This window comes from Hylobates moloch, unplaced genomic scaffold, assembly GCF_009828535.3.
Source record: "Hylobates moloch isolate HMO894 unplaced genomic scaffold, HMol_V3 SCAFFOLD_23, whole genome shotgun sequence".
Taxonomy (NCBI): Eukaryota; Metazoa; Chordata; class Mammalia; order Primates; family Hylobatidae; genus Hylobates; species Hylobates moloch.
The window spans coordinates 37,176,930-37,196,851 of NW_026652298.1; the positions used below are offsets into that span (position 1 = coordinate 37,176,930).

General features: G+C 53.1%; 1 protein-coding gene across 1 annotated transcript in view; it reads right to left on the reverse strand.

The window, feature by feature from the left end:
- Positions 1-3,888: 3,888 nt before the first annotated feature.
- SEC14L5 (SEC14 like lipid binding 5) overlaps positions 3,889-19,922 on the reverse strand; it is a 60,313-nt gene continuing 44,279 nt past the window's right edge. Inside the window, exons 12-16 of the mRNA XM_032144640.2 lie at positions 17,475-17,609; positions 16,032-16,166; positions 15,045-15,272; positions 12,448-12,626; positions 3,889-8,844 (exon numbers count right to left, since the gene is read on the reverse strand). Of these exons, the coding sequence (XP_032000531.1) occupies positions 8,733-8,844; positions 12,448-12,626; positions 15,045-15,272; positions 16,032-16,166; positions 17,475-17,609 (789 nt within the window). The 3' untranslated portion in view covers positions 3,889-8,732. The remainder of the gene's footprint in view (positions 8,845-12,447; positions 12,627-15,044; positions 15,273-16,031; positions 16,167-17,474; positions 17,610-19,922) is intronic.

Sequence of the window (19,922 nt, forward strand, 5' to 3'; positions counted from 1 at the left end):
GCTGCAGATCCTGGAATCTACAGGGATCACTCTCAGTCTGAGGCCATGGCCACGATGATGTCCGTGACGTCTATCCTGAAATGACCCTTGGCCTGAGAACCATGACCTCTGAGGGGACATCTGTGTCCTCTGTTGTGCTGGCGGCTAAGTTGGAAAAGTGACAGTACTGTGCAGTGGAATCCAGGCCCAGAGGCAGCAGTACCTGAAGAGGGCCTGTCACAGCAAAGCTAGAGGTGTCCCAGGTCAGGTGACTCAAACATGCTGAGTGCTGTGAGTCCTGTGGCCCCTGTATTTTTTTTTTTTTTTTTTTTTTTTGGAGACAGTCTCACTCTGTTCCCCAGGCTGGAGTGCAATGGTGCGACCTCGGCTCACTGCAAGCTCTGCCTCCCGGGTTCAACCGTTTCTCATGCCTCAGCCTCCCAAGTAGCTGGGATTTCAGGCATGCACCACCATGCCCGGCTAATTTTTGTATTTTTAGTAGAGGCGGGGTTGCACTATGTTGGCCAGGCTGGTCTCGAACTCTTGGCCTAAAGTGATCCACCCGCCTGGGCCTCCCAAATTGCTGGGATTACAGGTATGAGCTGCTGCACCCGGCCTGTAATTTCTTTTTAATTTGTCATCGTGTTACTGATTTTCTTTGCCTGCCCAACATCCCGTCTCTCTTCTAGCAACAGCCCTCTTAGGCTAGGATTCCCCAGACGCAGAAACTAAGACAAGGAGGTGAGAGCAAGTCGTTTATTGGGGAGGCGGCCCCAGGAAGCACTGGTAGAGGACAGGGAGGGAAGGCAGCCTGTGCAGGGTGCAGGAGTGAGCAGTTCTATACTGTAGGCAACGGGCTCAATCCTGCTGGGGGCCTCTGGGAGAGTTGGTAGAACAGGTCTCGGTTGTACCACGCAAGGGCGAGGAAGCTGGGATATTTATCAGCCAACACCCATTCATCATTGGTTGAGGGCCGCTCCTGGGGGTTGACTCCCTGGCAGTGCCAGTCTGCCCTACCCAGAGACCGAGTGTGCCCTGGCAACCACAGGGAGCTGTGGGAAAGTTGCAGCATCTTGCAACCTGAAGCCTTCCAGGGTAATGAGAGTGCCCGGGGAGGTGGCCACTTCTGCCACCTGCTCCATTTCCTATCTAAGGTCTGCCATCCAAAATCTAAATGCCTGAGTCCCAAAATGTGCCTAACCTGTAACAGTACAAGTGTCACATGTTTTGGGTTGCCGGAGACCCCAAAACCCAGGAGCCCTGGCTGTGAGCCTCTAGCATGTCGCTTTCAGGGTACTACCCCTCCCCCATTCTCCATCCAGGTGGTTTGGGTGGCACTATCTTCTCACCCCAAGTTGCAGGTGGGCCTGCGAGATTGGTCCAGAGTTAGGCACCTGCCCTGGGTCAGCCAGTCAGAGCCCATCGTGGAATTTCTGCTGCAGCTGGAAGAAGAAACTCTCTCTGCTGAGACTGTCTAACTTCCAGGGTTAGACACAAGGAGAGCCACAAGGTGGGCCCAAGGTGGGCCACAAGGAGGAGGAACAGAAACCAACTCTTCTCCAATGTGGAGAAGACCTGATCGGAACCAAGAGATGGAGCGGGTGAGCCAGTGTGGAAAAGGACTAGACTGAGGGTGTGGGGGGCAGACATGATTTGAATGCCTGGATCCAGCTATACCTGAAGCCAGATCATTGTTGGACTTCCGAATTACATGAACACATAAATTCCCATTTTTTGCTTGAGGCAATTTGTATTGGGTTTTGGAGTCTCTGGCAACCCAAAACGTGTGACACTTGTATTGTTACAGGACAGGCACATTTTGGGACTCAGGCATTTAGATTTTGGACTGCAGACCTTAGATAGGACATGGAGCAGGAGGCAGAAGTGCCTGAGATTCCAGTACCTACCTATGGTGGTGGTGGCAACACAAATATGCAAGAGCTAAAGTCATCAAGCTGCAGGCGAGCTGGCTGGGGATTCATGTGCTCCGATCCCAGCAGCCTAAGGGTCCCCTCCCCCACCCACAGTAGTGACTCGAGACCCCCAGGCACAGGCACGGGGGGTCTTGGACTACACACTGAAGTCTCTGCAGCTCACCTGGGAACAGTGAGAGTTCCACGTGCTGGGCCGTCGCCATGGTGACACGTCTCAGCTTCTGGGGTGCTCTGCACAGAACTTGAGTATTCGGAAAGACCCCAGAAAGGTTCCCATCCTGGCGTCAATGGGTGGGCTTTCAAGGACTCCTTGGGGCCCCAAAACAAATGAAATTTGTGTGTCTGCCCTGAGTTTTCATGGGATTCTCCAAGGAATCTGTGCCCGGAAAAAAAAAAATCCTGGCTCAGAAGTTTCGAATTGTGCTTGTTGCCAGCTTGGGCAACATGGCCCCACCGCTCCAAAAAACATACAAGAATTAGGGATGGTGGCGCACACCCGTGCTTCCAGCTACTTGGGGCTCAGGTGGGAGGGTCGCTTGAGCTCGGGAGGTTGAGGCTACAGTGAACCATCATCATGCCACCGCACTCCAGCCTGGGTGACAGAGTGAGACCCTGTCTCAAAAAAAAAATGTGATTTTTGGGGATCCGCATTCCTCCAAAATGTCTTGTTGGGGGCTGGGCACTAAGGGAGGCAGGGAAGTGAGAGGGAGAAATTGGCAGCCACAGCCTCCGACATCCCTGAAGGCCCTGGACTCCCTTCCTCCCAGGCCCCACCCCAGCTCCCACTGCAGGGGCTTGCGTCCAACCCGGCTCCGCAGAGGTCCCAGGGGTCTGCGCCCCAAGAACTGATCCCGGAGGCAGCCTCTGGGCCACAGGGAGCTCTGGGCGTGTTTTGCTCGCTCTGGGTCCAGGCCCCAGGAGGCCTCCAAGGGAAGTGCTGTGGCTGAGACAGGCGTCAGCAGAGCCCCACAGCTCAGCCCTGATCCCAGCTCCCGCCCACCCTCCGGAGCTCCATCTTCCCCCACAGGGCCGTTCTTTCTCGACACCCGCCGCACCCACGACTCAGCTGGCTGTTCCTTTGAAACCCGCCACCCACAGTTCCAGAGAAATCCACGGAAGAGTCACCGCCAATGAACACACGCAATTGCAAGCTGCCTCCTCTCCCCTGACGAGCCGTGCTGGGCAGGGCTGGGGAGCAAAAGCTGGGTGGACAGATGACCCTCGTGCCATCACACAAAACACCACACCTGCTCTGCTCTCACAAGTGACAACCCCAGCCACCAGCTCCAAAATGAGGAAGGCTTTTCAGAGTCCCAGGATCTGTGTGGCAGCCAGCTCCACTCCGTGCCCCAAGAGAGCTCACGGGAAGGACAGGTGGCACCCTGGACAGGGCTCATCACACCCTTCTGACGTCAGGACTGTGGCTGTCTTGGGATGCAGCTCTCCAGGACACCACGTCTGGCACTTTGGTAAAACCCCGGGGGGAGGGCAGGGCAGCCCAGGAGAGATGGGCACCAGGGCCCTCACTTTCACCTGGGTACCTGGCCAGTAAAATTCCAGCAGTGCTGGGCGGGCCCCAGAGATTTTCATAACAGTTTAATGCAGATATAACTGTGTATCTGGTTAGCTATTGTATGCATACATAATAAGTTGAGTAGCATGCCCCAAAATTCATGTCCATCTAGAACCTTAAAATGGGACCTCGCTTCGAAATAAGATCTTTGCAGGTGGAATTAGTTAAGGACCTCAAGGTGTTATACTGGACTTACGATGGGCCCTAAATCCAATGACTGGCGTCCCTACAAGAAGAGAAGACACAGAGAGAAAGGAAGGCCATATGATGATGGAGGCAGAGACTGGAGTGATGCAACCACAAGCCATGAGGTGCCACTAGACGCTGCAAGAGGCAAGCCTTCAGAGGGAGCAGGGCCCTGCCTCCATGTTGATTCCGGACTTCCAGCCTCCAGAACATTCCTTTTTTTTTTTTTTTTTTTTTTGAGACAGAGTCTCACTGTCGCCCAGGCTGGAGTGCAGTGGCGCGACCTCGGCTCACTGCAAGCTCCGCCTCCCGGGTTCATGCCATTCTCCTGCCTCAGCCTCCCGAGTAGCTGGGACTACAGGCGCCCACCACCACGCCCGGCTAATTTTTTGTATTTTTAGTAGAGACAGGGTTTCACCGTGTTAGCCAGGATGGTCTCGATCTCCTGACCTCGTGATCCACCCGCCTCGGCCTCCCAAAGTGCTGGGATTACAGGCGTCAGCCACCGCGCCTGGCCTATTTCTGCTTTATATATAAAAATTGTGATCCTCCCTCACAGGGCCCAATAACCAATCTTGAGAACCTTAACTAATTACATCTGCAAAAACCTTATTTCCAAATGAGGTCACATTCTAAGGTTCTAGGTGGACATGAATTTGGGGACATGCTATCCAATCCATTACATATGTATAGAATATAAATGATACACAATTATACCTGCATTAAACAGATATGCAGCCCCTTGGGGGTGTTATCACCCCTGTTTCAAATGATCTAAAGCAAGGGTGTCCAGTCTTTTGGCTTCCCTGGGCCACACCGGAACAAGAAGAATTGTCTTGGGCCACATATAAAATACACTAATGATAGCTGATGAGCTGAAAAAACAAAGAAAACACACACAAAAAAACCTCAGTGTTTTAAGAAAGTTTACGAACTTGTGTTGGAACATATTCAAAGCAGTCCGGGGCCGCATGCAGCCTGCAGGCCACGGGCTGAACAAGCTCGCTCTAAAGTCTTTTAAACAACAGCTGGAAAATTCTTGAACGAGCCCAGGGGAAACCTCCAGGGTTTTAGGAAGCTGACGATGCAAGTTTATCCAAATGGAAAACATTTAATGCTGCTGGTTGGAGCAAATGATCAGGCAAACAAAAAAACCCATCGCGTTTCACTGGCTCAGAGACTTTGTTGAAAAGAATTATACTATTCTCACTGGACAATTAATTTTACAGCGGGGAGGGGGAATTCCAGAGAGTGCAGGGTAGAAAAAAACAAACTCTCCATATTTCAACCTCTGTGAAAAAACATGTTCTAACTGCCAAGGGAAATACCACTCAGAATACACTCCTTCAGATGGGTGGATTTGCCCAGAAAATACAAGCAGATTCTTTCTTTTTTTGAGACAGGGTCTTGCTTTTTCACCCAGGATGAAGTACAGCGGTGAGATCATGGCTCACTCCAGCCTTGACCTCCAAGCAATGCTTCTGCCTCAGCCTCCCGAGCAGCTAGAGTATAGGCGTGCACCACAATGCCTGGCTCATTTTTTAATTTTTTGTAGAGACGGGGTCTCACTATGTTGCCCAGGCTGGTCTTGAACTCCTGCACTCAAGCGATCTGCCGGCCTCAGCCTCCCAAAGTGCTGGGATTATAGGCATAAGCCACCACGCCCAGCCCACACAAGCAGTTTCTAAAAGAGAAACACTGCACACCCAACTCAGAGGACAATAATTCTTGACACCTACTTTTCTCTGGGTGCAATCATGAAAAACAGTGATAGGCAACCTCAGGAAGAAAATGAGTCTTTGGATGAGAAGCATTAAGTAATCAGAATGACCACTGACATTAATGGAGCGCCTTCTGTGTTCTGGGAGCTGTGCTGAAAGCTTTACAGCTACTCCCTCATTTTGTCCCACTACAACCGATTGAGGTAGGCACTGCTATCCTCACTTTACAGATGAGGAAACTGAGGCACAGAGAGGTTAAGTTACCTGGTCAAGGTTACACAGCTAGTGAAAGGAAGGCTGGGGTTTGAGTCCTGGTCTAAATTCAAGGCCCAGGCGCCCAAACACCAACAGTCATGCTGCTTGTGGGTTGCTTCTGTCCTGGTCACAATGGATTCATGAACTAATGATGCAAGAAGCCCAAGCCAAGGCACTTCCAGCCTTTGGCTTTGGGGAAATTCAAAAGCCAAAAGCTTGGCAATCTCTTCCTTGGATTATTTTTAATTCCAGGCCTCCCAAAGGCAAGAAGAATGACCTTGATGATGCTTCCACGTGGGTCCCTGAGACTTCCACATGGGAAGAGTGCCGGCCGTAGCAGACGCCACCATGGATACCTGCTAGTTCTGTGGTCCAGCTTCTCTTGTCTCTTGGCCCTCCGCAGTCCTGCTGCTGCTTCTGCAGGGAATGTCAATCACAGGACCCTAGTTCCTTGCCAGTGTGGCCCACAGGAATGAGCATGTGACTCGAGCTGGGCCAATCAGAGCCTTCCATGAGATTTGAAATGGAAAAGCGTCTCTTAGAGTGTGAATCCTGAAGTTATAGGCTTGGGGCTGCTGGCAGCCATCTTTCCCGCCAGGTGGAAGAAAGAATGAGGTCAGCATGCAAAGAGATGCAGAGTCAAGAGGCCTGGGTGCAGTTGACAGGCCTGAGGACATTAAGCTCCTGGATCCAGCCATACCTGAAGCAGCACCCACCTTCAGCCATCCCCAATACAGGACCCAAGGAATTTGCTTTGTTGCTTAAGCCAGTTCGGGCTGGTTTTTCCCTAGAGAGAGAGCACTCTCAAGAGCAGACCTGAAAGGGCCTGCGGTTCCTCTCCCCCACTGTTAAGTGTGGACAGCTGATAGCAGACCCCCCCTCCCCCCACCCGCCTCTGGAACAGGCAGCTCCAGCTTCCTTCAGTAAAAGGCTTCTGTGTCCTTCTCTGGGGCTAGACAATAAATGTATGAAGACTGCCAGGGCAGCTTATCCCAGCATACTTATAGGATAACGCCTAGTTTTTAAGAGAAAAGCTAGAAATTCACTTAAAGATAGTTGAAAATATTGCAAGTTGCTCTCAGCAATAAATGCCTGGTGATATGGGAGCAATTAGTTTTGAGAACGTCTCCTTCGAATCAGTCGGTGTCTTATGTACACATGTGCACACACACCTTGATGCAGGGTGCAATCTCTCTTGTTCAGATACCTGAGAAGCGGACAGAGAGCCAACAGGAAGGTGGGCAAGGCTCTCTCCCAGCAGGAAGAAGGATGTGTCTGAAAAGATGACCCTTTCTCTCTGTCCTGGGTTTGGGGTTGAGGCTGGCATAGATATGTTTCCTGGCCCTGCATTGCTGTGCCTGCATAAAGATGATTCTTGCGACCACAAAACCACCCCTTGGCTCAGTTACTCCAGCAGAGACGAGCCCCAACTCTAAGCAAAGCCAGGAGACAAGGGTACCAGCCACTGCTAACAGAGCCATGTCAGCGAGGCTCCTGCCACACAGGTCATGACGATGGGTAATGTGGGCTGGGCACAAGTCGATGGGGTAGGGACTGGCATGGCCCCATCCAGGGGCGCAGAGGTGTTGTCTTCATGCAACAATAGTGACCCCATTCTGCTGGTGCTCCCAAATGTCTAAGGGAAGCCAGAAATCCTGATTTCATTGTGAAATGCCTCAATTTTTAAACCATCCTAAAGGCAAAAAACCAACACTAAAAGCAGGCCAGATCAGGCTTCAAGTTGGTGACCCCTGACTGGCTGCCTTTTGGGGAATCCAGGAAAGGAAAGGAGAAATGTCCTCAGGCCCCAAAGAGACCCAAGACGCTCCTGTGTAGTAACTAGGGAAAGTCGTGTCAATGTTGAACCTAGTTCCAGAGTCATATCTGCCCCAGGGCAGAGACAGCAGCCTCCACTCGCGGCGGGAGTCGAGACTCCATGTTGAGACCCTGGATCTAGCCTTACCTGAAGCAAGCCCACCTGGACTGGCCAGTTCTATGCACTCAAGAATGATCATGCTTTTGTGTTTAAGCACCTGGGCATAGGTCTCTGTGGCTTACAACCAAAAACAGTCATAATTAAACAGTTCCCTAGGAAAGAAAGGCATCTCCACTGGGGTATACAGACAGCCTCAGTCACCCCATCGCTGCCTGGAACTTAGCAGAAACCCCGGGCTCTCCCATCCTCTCCAATCACGGATGATCAGGGTTAGGCCATGCTGACCAACTGCAGGGGACATGGATTTTCAGTTCAGGATATGCTGTTCCCCACAAAGAGCAGCGCCTGTAACTCACTTAACTACTCACCAAGCACATCTTGATACTGCATAACAGAACGTTATACAATCAGATGCCAAGGTAAACACCCTTCATTTCTGCCTCCCAGCATCCCTCCCCCTTCTTCTTAGGGCAGTATTCCTCGAGGCACCCACTAGCGCTTTTCAGAGCAGGTGGTTGGTTCCAGAGATGTGCATGTGATCCAGGCTGGCCAATCACTGCACCTCACTGCAACCCTGGATCACAGTGATTGGTCCAGATTGGGCATGACCCTGCTGGCCAGTCGGCATTCTCCAGTGTATCTGGCAACTGTGATTGGTTCAGGAATTGACCTGGGAACCGCCCCCCTTCCAGGCTAAGACTCAGCTCTGGGAAGAGGGTTGGAGCCTTTGGGAGGAAGAGGCTCCCTTATGCACTCGAGCTGCGGGGAGGAGAAGGGAGCCTAATAGTGATGGTCCCCTGCATGGCGAAAGCAGAGCAAGAGGTGGACAGAGGGGAGACGGGCCTGGCTGACGTCGCTAAGCCTGGATGTCCCAAAGGTGTGGTATGGTAGACACCTTGGCCTTGGCTTGGTCTTCCTTACACGAAGCCGGAAGGAGATAGTTCTGTCCTTGCAACTTCAAGAGCCCTGACACCACACACAGGCCAGGCCTGGATCCTTGCCATCCGCTCCAGACACCCCAACTTGGGCAGCATCTAGGCCTGGGGCTCCAGCCCACATGGTCCCAGGCCCTGCAGTTACCTGGCTTCTCATTCTGGACATTTCTGGACACTGGAGGCGAGCGGGCGGCCCCGAAACACTGGGCCTGGCTATCTGGAGACCAGGGAGCTGCTATGAGACTGGCCGGAGGAGGAGGACGAGGTGGCGGCACTGAGCTGGGAGAAGCCGCTGGTGCAGGATTCCAGGCTGGACATGGAGCCCCTGGGGAGGAAGGGCGTGGCACACGTTACCCTCTCGCAGTGACAAGGCCCTTGGGCTGACACAGCAGTGGAAAAGCTGTTGATGCTGCAAACCAGGCCCCAGGTTCCCAACACAGAGAGAAAAGCAAGTGACGCCATGAAGAGAAAAGCGCTACCCAATTCCCCACACGCCCATCTCCCCAGACACAGCCCAGCCTTCCACAGACCCATCAGGGGCTCCCCTGGCCTGAGGCCCTTGCATGGCCCTAAGGCCGCCACAGCCTGGCGAGTCCCTGGCCCTGTCTCCAGTCTCACGCCCTCCTGACTCTTTGCACTCAAACTCCATAGTCCTCCTCCTAGCTCTTACAGTGGCCTTTGTACGCGCCGAGCCTGAGGCAGAAGCCCATTCTCTCCTCTCCGAGCTGTCTGGTTAACTCCTACTCCAAACCTCAGGGCAGCGCCATCCTCGAAAACTTTCTTTTCTTGTATAGAGACAAGGCTCTCACTATGCTGCTCGGGCTAGTTTCAAAATCCTGGGATCAAGAGATCCTCGTGCCTCGGCCTCCCAAAGCACTTGGATTACAGGCGTGAGGCACCACGCCCAGCCTCCAAGAACTTTCTGCGATGAATGTGCACAGTCCAACACACCAACCACTGGCCACACGGGCTGCTCATCACTTGAAATGTGGCCCATGCGACTGAGGCACTGAATTGTTCCTTTTGTTTCATTCTGCTTTCTAAGTTAAATTGCTGCAAGTAACTAGCAGCAACCGGATGGGACAGTGCAGCTTTAGGGCCTTGCTACTCAAAGCATGGTCTGGGAACTGGCAGCACCAGCAGTGCCCGGAGCTTGTTAGAGATGCAGAACCTCACCAGGTGCCATGGCTCATGCCTGTCATCCCAGCACTTTGAGAGGCTGAGGCAGGGGGATCGCTTGAGGCCAGGAGTTTGAGACCAACCTGGGCAAAACAGTGAGACCCTATCTCTACAAAAAATTTAAGAAGTGGCCGGGCACAGTGGCCCATGCCTGTAATCCTAGCACTTTGGGAGGCCGAAGTGGGCGGATTGCTTGAGGCCAGGAGTTCGAGACCAGCCTGGCTAACATGGCGAAACCCGTCACCACTAAAAATATAAAAATTAGCCGGGCGTGGTGGTATGCACCTGTAATCCCAGCTACTCAGGAGGCTGACGCATAAGAATTGCTTGAACCCAGGAGGCGGAGGTTGCAGTGAGTAGAGATCGTGCCACTGCACCCCAGCCTGGGTAACAGAGTGAAACCCTGTCTCAAAAAAAAAAAAAAAGAAAAAAAAAAAAAAAGCCAGGCAAGGTAGCACATGCCTATAGTCCCAGCTACTTGGGAAGCTGAGGTTGGAGCATTGCTTGAGCCCAGGAGTTCAAGGCCATAGTAAGCTAGGATTGCACCACTGCACTCCAGCCTGGGTAACAGAGACTCTGTCTCCAAAAAGAAATAAAAAGACCCCCTGGTGACTTGTGTGACCACCACACTACTTAGATCTCACTCCAGTGTCATATTCCTTCCCCCACCCCCTCTCCCAACCCTAGGCCAGGCCCATCCTGTGCTCTGGCAAGGCTCGAGGTTACATCCCTGGGCACCTCCTGGCTGGGTGGCTGATATGGTTTGGCTCTATGGCCCACCCAAATCTCATCTCAAATTGTAATCCCCACGTGTTGAGGGAGGGACCTGGTGGAAGGTGATTGGATTATGGGGGCAGTTTCCCCCATGCTATTCTCGCGATAGTGAATGAGTTCTCATGAGGTCTGATGGTGTAAAAGTGTGTGGCTTCCTTAGCTCTCTCTGTCTCCTGACCCTTTGCCTTCCGCCATGATAGTAAGCTTCCTGAGGCTTCCCCAGTCATGCAGAACTGTGAGTCGATTAAACTTCCTTTCTTTATAAATTACCCAGTCTCAGGTGCCTTTTTTTTTTTTTCCTTTTTCTTTTCGAGACACTCTCTCTCTGTCACCAAGGCTGAAGGGCTGCGGCACGATCTCAGCTCACTGCAATCTCCACCTCCTGGGTTCAAGCCATTCTCCCGCCTCAGCCTCCCAGGTTCAAAGCAGTCTCCTGTCTCAGCCTCCTGAGTAGCTGGGATTATAAGCATGTGCCACCATACCTGGCTAATTTTTGTATTTTTAGTAAAGACGGGGTTTCGCCATGTTGGCTAGGCTGGTCTCAAACCCTTGACCTCAGGTGATCCACCCGCCTCAGATTCCCAAAGTGCTGAGATTACAGGCGTGAGCTACCACACCCAGCCTCAAGTAGTTCTTTCTCGCAGTGTGGAAACAGACTAACACAGTGGCCTTGGCCATGGCGTCCATCGCTGCCCATAGTTATACTTGGGTATGAGCATTTGGTCTCTGCTTCATGATGGCAGACCCTATCTGTGTGGTCCCCGCCCATGATCCAAGCCGCCACCTGCCCCCTGACGACGACCAGGAAACAGCCTTTGAACTGATTCTCTCAAGAGGCTACAAGAGGACAGGGCAGTAAGGTCCTCTCATGGTGACCACCCTTGACAGGTTGGTGTGCAGCATCTGGCCCAGCCCACCCCTCTGGCCTCCACATGCCCGGCCTCATAATCAGCCCTCCCAGAGACAACCCTCCAATGCCTGTGTCTATCCCTCTGTGTCCCCCTGAGCCTCAGCCTGTCGCCTCACACTGAGGACCGATGGCCGAAACACGCGGCTTCACAAACAGTGAATTGCCAGCCCCCCGACAAACTATGGGACCCCTCCTTGGATAAAGCCTCTGGCCCAGTATTGTTCACTCTGGGCTGCCCATGCTCCTGGGACCCTTGGAGCTCCACCTGGAATTTGGGGTCTAGACTCAGCACCCTCCTTGAGCCTCAATTTTACCCCCAGGGTAAAGAATTTAAAGCATTATTTTTAGATGAAAACTAATGCAGATCCATCATGAAGCAGGATGCAAAATCATAAGTGCTTTTATAAAATGCAAAACCTCGAAGAAATTGCCTGCTCCGCCTCCAGAACTTCTCCTTCATTTCTGCCGTGGCGTGCACACCCCACGCCCAGGTGACAGGCAGCTTCCCCCCGCCATCTCATCCTCATGACAAACCCGCAAGACTAGGGATTCAGTGGTTCCCATTTAAGGGATGAAGCACCTGAGGCTCAGAGAGGTAAAGTGATTTGCCTGAGGTCACACAGCAACCAGGAAGTGCTGGAGGTCTTAACCATTACACTTCCCTGTCTCTCTGAAAGCAACAACTTGGGGAGGGTTGTCTAGAAGACACACTTCTAGAATATTCTAAAATATTCCCATGGAATTCTAGGAGTGAGGGGAGGCCCACGTGGAAGGGTTTAAGACTCCCCTTCTCCTCCCCTCCAACTGCTCCAAAAAGTTGAGCTTCTGCCCAAGGTTTCATTTGAAGTAAAAACCCTGTTTTGGAAATGGAGTTAGAGACGCAAAGCTGGGCCCTCCTCATACCCTAGTGCGGGGCTGCATCACCCGAGAACTCCAACCATGCCCATGCTGGGGCTCCAGCCCGGGAGAAGCTGACCCACGTGGGAGACAAGAGGCCAGGCATCTGCACTGTCAATCAGCCCCAGGGCCCTTCCTGCCCAGGCCCTCGCTCCTGAGCCCTCCTACCTGAAGTCCTCAGAGGCGAGCACCTCACAGTAGTAGAGAAGTTTGCACTTGGGGCCGGGGCTGTGCAGAGCCGTCAGGACATCGTCCACACCCGGGAGGCTGCAGGCCACGCTGCCGGGGGGGCTGTGCATTTGCCACTGGAGCAGGTAGACACCGGGCCACCGGGTCACATGGGAGCCCTGAAACACAGCAGCCCTGCCCTGAGGCCCGGGGCCCTCCAGAGGACAGGTCAAGGGGGCTGAGCCTTCACGGGCTTCTCATCACCAGGCCTGGAAATTGGGGCTCTTCTCCCTCTGTCCCTTTCTCCAGTCCACGAGCAAATCCTCCTGTCAGGGCCTCTTGAAGCCACCCTTGCTATTACCCCCGTATCCCTGGGACCAGAGCCTCCCTCTTAATCTGGGGAGGAGCTGACGCCTGGGGGTGGGGGCGCAACTTCAGGACAACATAGGTGCTTAAACACCTGGATTTTGTGGGGCTTTTGCTCTGCTGAGCAGGATTTGCAAACCAAGGGGATTAGGAGACGGATTTGGGCCGGGAGCTCACAGGTGCTTAGAGACAATTTGTGGAGGGGTCAGGGAGCGTCAGAAAGTGTTTTTACAAGAAGAGCCACTTTGGGTTGCTCTGGATGGAGAAGTTCAGTGGGTCCCAGGGGTGGCCGTGAGGGACACGCAGGACGGCCCTCCACCCTCCCCCAACGGGAACCTCAGTGAGATCGGCAGTGACTGCCAGCGCTCATGGAGCTGGTGCTGCGTGTGTGCATGTGTCATCTGGGGAGTCAGAGTGACGTTCCACCTGCAACGCCAGCCTCCTGGAGAATGTGGGGGTCAACAGGGGCAGCTCATATTCCAGTTACACGTCCAAGTTCTGTTCCAAGACTACAGTTTTTTTTTGTTTTGTTTTTCTGAGACAGAGTTTCACTCTGTCACCCAGGCTAGAGTGTAATGTCACGATCTCAGCTCACTGCAACCTTCGCCTCCCGGGTTCAAGCGATTCTCCTGCCTTAGCCTCCCGAGTAGCTGGGATTACAGGCACATGCCACCACACCTGGCTTTTATTTTATTTTATTTTTTTTTTGTATTTTTAGTAGAGACGGGGTTTCACCGTGTTGGCCAGGCTGGTCTCGAACTCCTGACCTCAGGTGATCCACTTGCCTCAGCCTCCCAGAGTGCTGGGATTACAGGTGTGAGCCACCGCGCCCGGCCCAAGACATACAGTTTCTTTTGCCTCAGTTCTGAAACCGCAGTGTGCATCAGAAATCTGACTACTGACCTCAGGACCTTAGTACCTCCCCTTCTATCCAAACTAACTTCCAACCCCTCCCCAGCACTCAAGCTACCCTCATGTCCACCTGCCTTCTCCCTGCAGCTTCAATTTTGTCCTTTCTGTTCCTTCCACCTGGAACATCATTCCCTCTCACCCCCTCCCAGATCCAGCCACAACTCAAAGGTCTTCGCCCATACTGAAGCCACTTGAATGCATGCAGGCAACCTGAACTTCAAATTCCAATATGCTCATCCTTCCCCCTGCATGAGTTAATGCAGTGGGTTGAACAGTGTACCCCCAAAATTCATGTCCAGCCAGAACCTCAGAACATGACCTTATTTGGAAATAGGGTCTTTGTGGTTAAGGATTTAGGGTGAGGCCAGCCATGGTGGCTCACGCCTCTAATCCCAGCACTTTGGGAGGCTGAAGCAGGAGGATCACTTGAGCTCAGGCATTCAAGACGATCCTGGACAACATAGCAAGACCCTGTCTCTACAAAAAATACAAAAATTAGCTGGGCATGCCTGTAGTTCCAGCCACTCAGGAGGCTGAGATGGGAGGATCGCTTGAGCCTAGGAGGTAGAGGCTGTAGTGAGCTGTGATCACACCACTACACTCCCAGTCCCGCAACAGTTTCCTGATCATGGAAAGAGTGAGACCCTGTCTCAAAAAAAATAGGATTTAAGGTGGGGCCTAAATGCGATGGCTAGTGTCCTTACAGGAGAGAGGGGAGGGAGATCTGAGACTCCGAAGACAGACAGAAAAGAAACCCCTTTAAGGACAGAGGCAGAGATTGGGGTGATGCATCTACCCACCAATGACACCCAGGATTGCCAGGAGCTACCTAAGGCTAGGACAGAGGCATAGAATGAACCCCTCCCTGCAGCCTTCAGAGGGAGCGTGGCCCGCCAACACCTTGGTTTGGGACTTGTGACCTCCGAACTGTGAGAAACTAAATTTTTGTTGTTTTAGGCCATGCAGTTTATGGTAACTCATTACTGCAGCCCCAAGAAACAAATACAGTTAGATCCTGTTAGAAGTACCGTTTCTCAGATGGGGAAACTGAGATTCAGACCCTGTGCTCCTCCCCAGGACACGAGCCACCTCTCAGCAGAGCACCCCGTCCTTTCTCGATTTTGCACCGGCTGCCATTGGGCAGGTGAGCACTTCATTACATGAGACCGTGTGCATCTTCCCTCTGCCCTGTCCGGCAGGCTCCCTGAGGCTGGGGACCAGCAGCCCAGTTTGTCCTCCGCTGTATCCCCAGAAGCCTGGCACGCGGTGGACACTCAATGCTGCCTGGTGAGTGAATGAGTGGTCCAGAAAATGCAAACCTGGATGCTCTCCCCCTCTCGGCAGACAAGGGGAGCCTCCACACGGCTGTAATCCCTGCCCGGGACCCAGCCTTTGTCGATCAGCTGCCCGCTGGCCCTGGTCCCTGGCTCCCGGGCGCCCAGCCTGGGCACCTGCTTGGTGTGGTACAGGCTGAACACCACGTCCCCTCGCAGGATGTCGAAGTCCCAGGTGATGACCGACTCCCCTTCCAGGATCTCCACGGCCACCTGCGTGCAGACAGGCGAGGTCTGAGAGTCACAGCCGAGACAGTAGAGCTGGGGTTGGGAAGATGGTGGCAGGAGGGGCTGTGGGTGCCCCCTGGGGTCTCCGTTCCCAGGCCACATGCTCATTCTTTACGGGAGTGCCCTCCTCTCCTCAGTTTTCTCCTGAGAGCTCACAGCAACAGATCACTGGCATAAGAATCCTTATCTCGGCCAGGCTTGGTGGCTCATGCCTATAATTCCAACATTTTGGGAGGCCGAGGTGGGTGGATCACTTGAGATCAGGAGTTCGAGACCGGTCTGGCCAACATGGTGAAACCCCATCCCTACGAAAAATACAAAAAAAAAAAAAAAAAAAAGAGATCAGGCGCCGTGGCTCCCACCTATAATCCCAGCACTTTGGGAGGCCTAGGCGGGTGGATCACCTTAGGTCAGGATTTCAAGACCAGCCTGACCAACATGGCGAACACCCGTCTCTACTAAAAATACAAAAATTAGATGGACGAAGTGGCATATGCCTATAATCCCAGCTACTTGGGAGGCTGAGGCATGAGAATTGCTTGAACCCAGGAAATGGAGGTTGCAGTGAGCCGAGATTGCGCCACTGCACTCCAGCCTGGGCAAGAGAGCGAGACTCCGTCTCAAAAAACAAAAAAAAAAGAAAGAAAAAAAAGAATCCTCATCTCAAGTTGTGTTTTGGGGTCACCTGACCTAAGATGACAGACACTCCAGCCCAGTGGGCCCTCCCCGGCCAGGCCCTGGCACCTCGTGGGGGGCTCCGCGGAGCACGGTGGCTGAATGGTAGGTCTCACTCCACTGCCACAGCTGGTCCGTGCGCTCCTGCTCTTCTTCCGTCATGTAGAGGGACTTGGGGACCAGCCCTCCTTCGGGGACATTACACTGCAGGTCAGAGATAAAGGGTTGCAGGTCAGAGCCAGTTGAGGCCTGGCTGGCCTGACCCACAGGAGGGTGCTGTGTGACCCCCAAAGCTGTTCATAATGGCAACCCCTTACTGAGTGGGCTGTGGGCATCCATGACCCCATTTAATCCCCAGGTCCATCAGTGCATAGAGACTATTATTCTTCCCGTTTCACAGAGGAAGGAATGGAGGCTCAGGCAAGTCAGGCCACTCGCCCACCATCACACAGCAGAAAGTTAGTGAGCCAGGGCACAAACCCACGTTCGTCACAGCCCCATGCTCATGTCCCTTTACCCCGGTGCTGACTGACAGCCAGGCTGGGGGCCTCTCCACACCGCACCCCATAGCAGCTGCCTCTCCCCGTCAGAAGCGGGGGTGGAACAGTCACTGCACCGTGCTCATCGACAGATTTCCCCAAACCAAAGGCACCTTGCATGGCCAGGCCTTGGCAGACCCCCCTGCCACCACCAAACAATGATTCCCCCCACCCCGTTTCACTTGTAGAGACACTGAGATTAGCAGGCAAGGCCACTGTTCAGTGTCCTTCCATAAGCCACTCTCAGATCTGCAGAACCGTTTGCTAAAAATAAGTCGTGTGTGCCACATATCACAAATGGAGAGAACAGGCAGGCCTGGAAAAATTCCTAGGAAAAGACTTTTTTAAAATCCAGAAATGATGCAAGCTCACTGTTTGGTATTTCTGTTAGAAACGAAGAGGGCCCGGGCCACTAGGGGCCACATGAGACGACAGAGTTGTGACCTAGGATCACCCCAGCCTGTCATTTCACCCCCAGGGGAGGCAAGAAAAGGGGCCTGGACGCTGCATCCCTTGAAGGGGGGTCCTGATCGTCTCAGGCTATGTGGCTGTGGGTTGAAGGCTAGTCCCAGCTCCAGGGTCCAGAGCTGCAGAGACATTCGAGTCACCTCCCCTGCAGTGAGCGAGCAGGTAAACTCACTGCTGCTTGGCAATGTCTTTGATGGGAATACAGAATGGGTAAGCCTTTGACTGGCCTAGTCTTTAGGCTTCCAGAAACTTCTATCTCACTATGTTTGAAGGACCCAGAGTAAGGCCCAACCTCAGCACAGCATCACCTCTCTTTGAAGCAGCTTCTAAAGCAAGCCCTGTGGCTGCTGAGAGCCAGCAAGACCCTCCCCAGGCAGAGTGCACATGCCATACCCAGCCCCACTCCACCTCCTAGCCCCACTCCAGAAATCCCAGCCTCCCAGCCTCCCAGCCAGGCGTGCCCCCTCCTCGAGCCCAGGTCTGGCTGAGAACGTGGAAGCCTCACCACACTCTCTCCACCAAGGAAGTCAGGGATCACTTCTCTATCCAGATAGTCCACAAGGCCTCCGGGTCCCTGGTAGTTGCTGCCACTGTAGATGAGGAACTTCCTCCTGGTGTTCTCATTGATGAAGGGGCTGATCTGAAACCAGGACATAAGGCAAGATGGAGATATATATATATATATATATATTTTTTTTTTTTTCTGAGTCAGGGTCTTGCTAAGTCGCCCAGGCTGGAGTGCAGTGGCACGATCTCGGCTCACTGCAAGCTCCACCTCCTGGGTTCACGCCATTCTCCTGCCTCAGCCTCCTGAGTAGCTGGGACTACAGGCACATACCACCATGCCCGGCGAATTTTTTTTTTTTTTTTGTAGTTTTAGTAGAGACGGGGTTTCACCATGTTAGCCAGGATGGTCTCGATCTCCTGACCTCGTGATCCATCTGCCTCGGCCTCCCAAAGGGCTGGGATTACAGGCGTGAGCCATTGCACCTGGCCATGGATGTACTTTTTTACTGAGATATACTTTACACAACATAGAATTAATCATTGTAAAGGGCACAGTTCAGTGGCTTTCACTACACTGACTACGTTGTGCAGCCAGCACCTCTACGTGGATACGTTCATCACCCCAGAAGGAAATCCCATTCCCACGCCACCGTCACTTCCGATCTCCCCTCCCCCAACCCAGGGCAACCACCCATCTACACTGTGTCTCTGTGGATTTGCCTATTCTGCGCGTTTCTTTTTTGTTTTTGTTTTTGTTTTGGAGACAGAGTCTTGCTCTGTCGCCCAGGCTTGAGTGCAATGGTGCAATCTTGGCTCACTGTAAGCTCCGCCTCCCAGGTTCAAGCGATGCTCCTGCCTCAGCCTCCCGAGTAGCTGGGATTGCAGGTTCCCACCACCATGCCCGGCTGATTTTTGTATTTTAATTTTGTACTTTTGTATTTTCACCATGTTGCCCAGGCTGGTCTCGAACTCCTGACTTCAGGTGATCCGCCCACCTCGGCCTCCCAAAGTACTGCGATTAGAGGCGTAAGCCACTGCGCCCAGCCCTATTCTGCACATTTCATATGAAGGAGATCACACAGTACACAGCCTTCCGTGTCTGGCCCCTTTCACTGAGCATCAGGTTTTCAAGGTCCCTCTGTGTTGGAGCATAGATCGGCGCTTCCTTCCTTCTTATGGACGAATGCTATTCCATTATATGGATGGAACAGTATTCCAACAGTTTGTTTATTCCAGATGGAATCCATTTTAACACTGAGCTCTAAGCCACATGTTGATAAAGAAGGAAGAAAGTGGGAGACAGAGAAGGAAGGAAGGAGCCCTTGGCATGTCAGGAAACAGGCCAATTCTACAGGGAATGCCACAAGCAAGAGATGGATGAGGAACCTGCAATCCCCCCGTGCAGGGCCCTCTCCTGTCCCCAGCCCCACTGCCCTCTGTGCTGTGCTGGGCCCTCTCCTGTCCCCAGCCCCACTGTGCTGTGTCCTATGCTGGGCCCCAGGAGGCTGAGGCTGACCCCCAAGTAGCTCCCTGCCCCTACCCGTCCCAGCTTTCCCCAGGATTCTGCAAGGACATTCCCTCCTCTTGGGGGTGGGCAGGCTTACTGCAGTCACTGGTGCTTGGGGTCTCTCCTTCCCCTGCCCACACATGTGCAAGGAGCCCCTTCAGGACACCCCTCATTTGAACCATCTAGGTGAGGTCCACTGCCAGCCAGGACCCCGGCCGATGCGCTCGCGCTCCCAAAACCACCCCAAACAGCAGGTGGACTTAATCTTCCCTGAGATTAGGACAATTCGGGATAAAAAGCTTCAGAAGCAGCTCCTGCCCCCTAGCCTCACCTGAACAGAGCCTTGAAGCACCCACAAAAGCTAGAGGACTTCCTGGCCCCTAAGTCTGTCCCCAACCCTCTCCTGCTACTGAACCCTCTATGGGTCCCTACTGCCCCAGGACAAGGTCCCATCTTCACCACGGGCCCCTGTACATCTTCCAGCCTCCTCAGGTGCCATCGTCCCTTTTGCTCTTTTTTGCTCAGCCACCCTGGACTGTTTCTTCAATTCCTCCAAAGCATCAAGCTGGGTCCAGCCTCCAGGCTTTTGCCCACACTGTGCAGTGGCTGGATGCACCCTTGTTTCAGAGGGGTGTGTGTGAGTGGGTGTATGTGTGCGTGCACACTGGTGCATGCACACGTGTATCCACCGGGTTACAATATAGAGTATATCTCAGGTGAGGCTCAGTGGCTCACACCTATAACACAAACACTTTGGGAAGCCAAGGCAAGAGGACTGCTTGAGCCCAAGAATTTGAGACCCACGGTAATGGGCATGGGGGTTCCTTTTGGGGCGACAGAAATGTTCTGGGATTGGCTAGTGGTGACAATTGCTTAACTCAGTGAATACACAAAAGACCACTGGAGTCTATACTTTAAAAGTGTGAGCTTTATGCTATG